Here is a 3,430-nt window from a genome sequence, read left to right on the forward strand (position 1 = left end):
TTCAGGAAGGGAGCCAACATTTGCTAAGTGCCCGCTAGGTATACATCAGAGACTCTGCTGGACATGTGAGAAAGTAAAAAGAAAAGCCCACTCCCCCTCCTTCAGAGCCAGCTCCCAAGAAGGGCTACCTCACCCACATCCTAGCCACGGGCAGGGATTTCCTTCAAGTCCTGAAGGCTTGTCCCCACTAGTCCTTGTGCTGCCTGAAAGATAGGGGCCTAACTTGGACATTTTTGTAATCTCATAGCCTTAGTGGGATGTCAAGCACATAAGCAGTGTTCAGTAAAATCTGGTAGGCAAGTAAGTCACGTATAAACCTATACCATACCTGACTTTTTTGTATTCTGCTCCTCAACAAATTTTTTCTGTTCCTTATGAAAATCTCCTATAAATGTCTGTTAAAAAATACACAGAATTAAATTACTTTTAAAAAGCTTATTATTAGATAAGATTTATACTCGAGATTTGTGAGGTTCATTTGAGACATCTTATTCATTTTCCTCAAATAACAAGACACAAAAGTGGTATGTCTTCCCTTCCCCAATAAGAGGGAATCTTCAACATTTCTGAACTCTTAAGTGTTCAACTGCCTTTTTGACAGATGATCTTTTCAAATGCAAAAATAAAAGGATTTAAAGACAGAATTTTTATGTTATTTTGTAAAACAATAAAAGACAGGTCAAATCTCATTCTAACAAATAGTACACACCATGAAAATATCTAAATAACAAGCTGTCTTAAGTTTAATTGATGACCTCCTTAGTTCAAACAGTTACCAAAAGAAATGAAATTCCCTAGGCCTGTACCCTACCATTGCAAAAAATGAACAAATTTACTCCCTAGAGTCTTAAAAGGGTTGTTCCTATTGGCCCAGGACTTTTAAAATGATTCAACTGAATGAACTCAAATGATTCAAAGGCATAAATGTATTCTGAAATGGTTATAGTTGAAAATTAAACTCACAATATGAAAAGCTCAGTATTACCCAAAAGCATCAATGTATTTTAGAATATATTAAAAAAAAAAGTTATTTAAATCAGGTAACTTATAGTTACTTATTATACAAAAAGGAGAGGGGAGAGGGGAAAAAACAAGAATCTCAACATTTTTATCAGAATATGATACCCTATTTGGGTTAATAAAGTTCATAAAAAGGGATGATTACATTAGCTGCTAATGAATTTCATAAACTTATATTTCCAAAAGATATTTAAATGTACCTTATCAATGATGTCATCTATCTTTCCTTCTTCTACTGATTTCTTTATTGTTTGTGCTGTTTCAGCAACTGATTCAGTTATTTTTTTGTAGCAGCGGTTGCAAAGTTAAACAGATAGTCTGTAAAGAATAAAAAAGAGTCTATGCTCCATTCAAGTATGATGGTTATTATATTTGTAAATTTCTCCCTTAAATAGTGCTTGTAAGACTAAAACCACAAGACACGTTTCTTGTTAATTGGGACTTAAAACTTAAGGAGTGAGAAGCACCAATAGTACTCCATTTTCTCAGTGGACAGGCCATCCACACTGGGCCTTTAATTCATTGCTTTCAGACTATTAGCATGCTCCTCAGTTCACCCCAGTAGCTGTTTCAAAATTATCTCACCCTTCTCCAGCCTCTAGTTCTAATTTATCTCAGCAAGTAATCTCCTCTCCCACTTTACAATAAGATCAAGGCTCCTTCTTACTTTCTTTCCTTTCTAGACCCTAAGTATCCCATCTTAATTTTCTCCTTTCCTCTTGTTCAAAAGAAGAAGAAAAAAAGCACCTCCTCTCCCTAGATTAACTCATCCCATGATAAATCTGGGGGAGTTTTTAATAAATACAAATCTTGGCAAGCCCTAATGTAAATACTCTTCACTAATAATAATGAGCAAATATGTGGAATGAAATTCAAATTGGAACACACAAACTTCACAAGACAAAACGAAAACACAAAATTAACTTCTCTAAAGACCTGAAAACACATTTGTTATCAGGGCTCTTTTTGCACTACGATGTAAAGGCATACTTGTAGATAAATAACATTTTGAAGTTCACATTCTACAGAATTTGGGCTGCAGGAAGCGACCTCAGGAAGGTCGTGGTAGGGGATGCTCCCAGGCAACTGGCTTTCCAATTTCATCTCACAGAAAATGCTCCCAAATCTAGGGCGGTCTTCCTCTGTGACACGCACCTGCTGAGAGGGCAGGTGGGCTGACTCACAACGCTGGCAGGGAGAAGACCCTGAGAAGAACACCCCAGGGAGCCCAGCACACCTGATTAAATCCTCACTCTGTCCTTGGTACCATGGAAAATCAAGTGACATCTCGCCCACTTACCACCTCCTTTACCACTAAACAGTCTGCCATTTCTCATTGTGTCTGGGGGTGTTCATCTGTTCCCAGTATTAACATCCATTGTGACTATACCTCAGGACACTCCTTGTCCCTGGTCTCTTTCTCTCTCACCATTCTCCCCCTTCATACGACCACAAGAAATTCTTCAGGATCTCCAAGGAAGCACCACATATGTCATTTCTTGGTTTGAAACACTTTTATCGGCCACCCTCCCTTTACCCAGCTAACTCTACACATCCTGTGAACCTCCACTTACACATCACTTCTCAGCAAATGGACCTCGGCTCCTTGGCCAGCACAGGTGTCCCCAAGAGGTGTTCCCTCACTACCTGTGTTGCCAGATCAACAACATCCATGACACCATATCCGTTACGTGGTGGATGTGTCCTCTCAGCTAGACTGAGACCTATCCTAAGCCCCACTGGGGCAGGGACCGAGGCTGTCTGATTCAGTGTATCCCCAGAAAGTGACCAGTAAGTACTTCCTGAGTGCATGAATGGGGAGTGACTAAATGCTGAGCTTTGGGGAGATCCCTGATTTCCTTTTGGTTATTTACCCAGGGCTTATTTACCCAGAGTAGTATGATAAAATGAGAATACAGCCACATTACTTTGTAAAAATATTATCTGCAGATAGACAAATCCAAACTTCTAAAAGAGCAGGGTTCCCTCTAAGATTTTATCAGGAATACCTTTTGAATTATTGATATATTTGTCATTTTGGGTCTTTTTTTTTATCTTTGTTCCCTGACCAGGGATGAAACCCATACCCCCTGTATTAGAAATGCAGAGTCTTAACCACTGGACTGCCAGGGAAGTCCCGAGAATGCACAGTTCTTGCCCTCAAAGGATGTCCATTGATAAATAAACCAACAAAGAAAGATTGAAAGATAACAAGAGGAGCGAGATTATTCATTAAACAGAGGCTCTCCAAAAGGGAGGGATGTCTCCCAAGAGTTAATTACTGAGAGGCCTGGATTCCTAAGTCAGAAGGAGGGGGCAGTGGGAGACAGGACAAGAGATTCTCAGGAGAGATGCTCATAAAGACGAGAAGTATGGAATTGTGCAGAGACTGGCTGACACCAAGTTAAAG

The 3,430-nt window shown here is 39.5% G+C and overlaps 1 protein-coding gene across 1 annotated transcript in view; it reads right to left on the reverse strand.

The window, feature by feature from the left end:
• SYAP1 (synapse associated protein 1) overlaps positions 1 to 3,430 on the reverse strand; it is a 42,490-nt gene that overhangs the window by 32,443 nt on the left and 6,617 nt on the right. The window contains 3 exon segments of the mRNA XM_010830627.1: positions 329 to 395; positions 1,221 to 1,300; positions 1,303 to 1,338. Coding sequence (XP_010828929.1) covers positions 329 to 395; positions 1,221 to 1,300; positions 1,303 to 1,338 — 183 coding nt within the window.

Source organism: Bison bison, unplaced genomic scaffold (genome assembly GCF_000754665.1).
Source record: "Bison bison bison isolate TAMUID 2011002044 unplaced genomic scaffold, Bison_UMD1.0 scf7180017864518, whole genome shotgun sequence".
Lineage (NCBI taxonomy): Eukaryota > Metazoa > Chordata > Mammalia > Artiodactyla > Bovidae > Bison > Bison bison.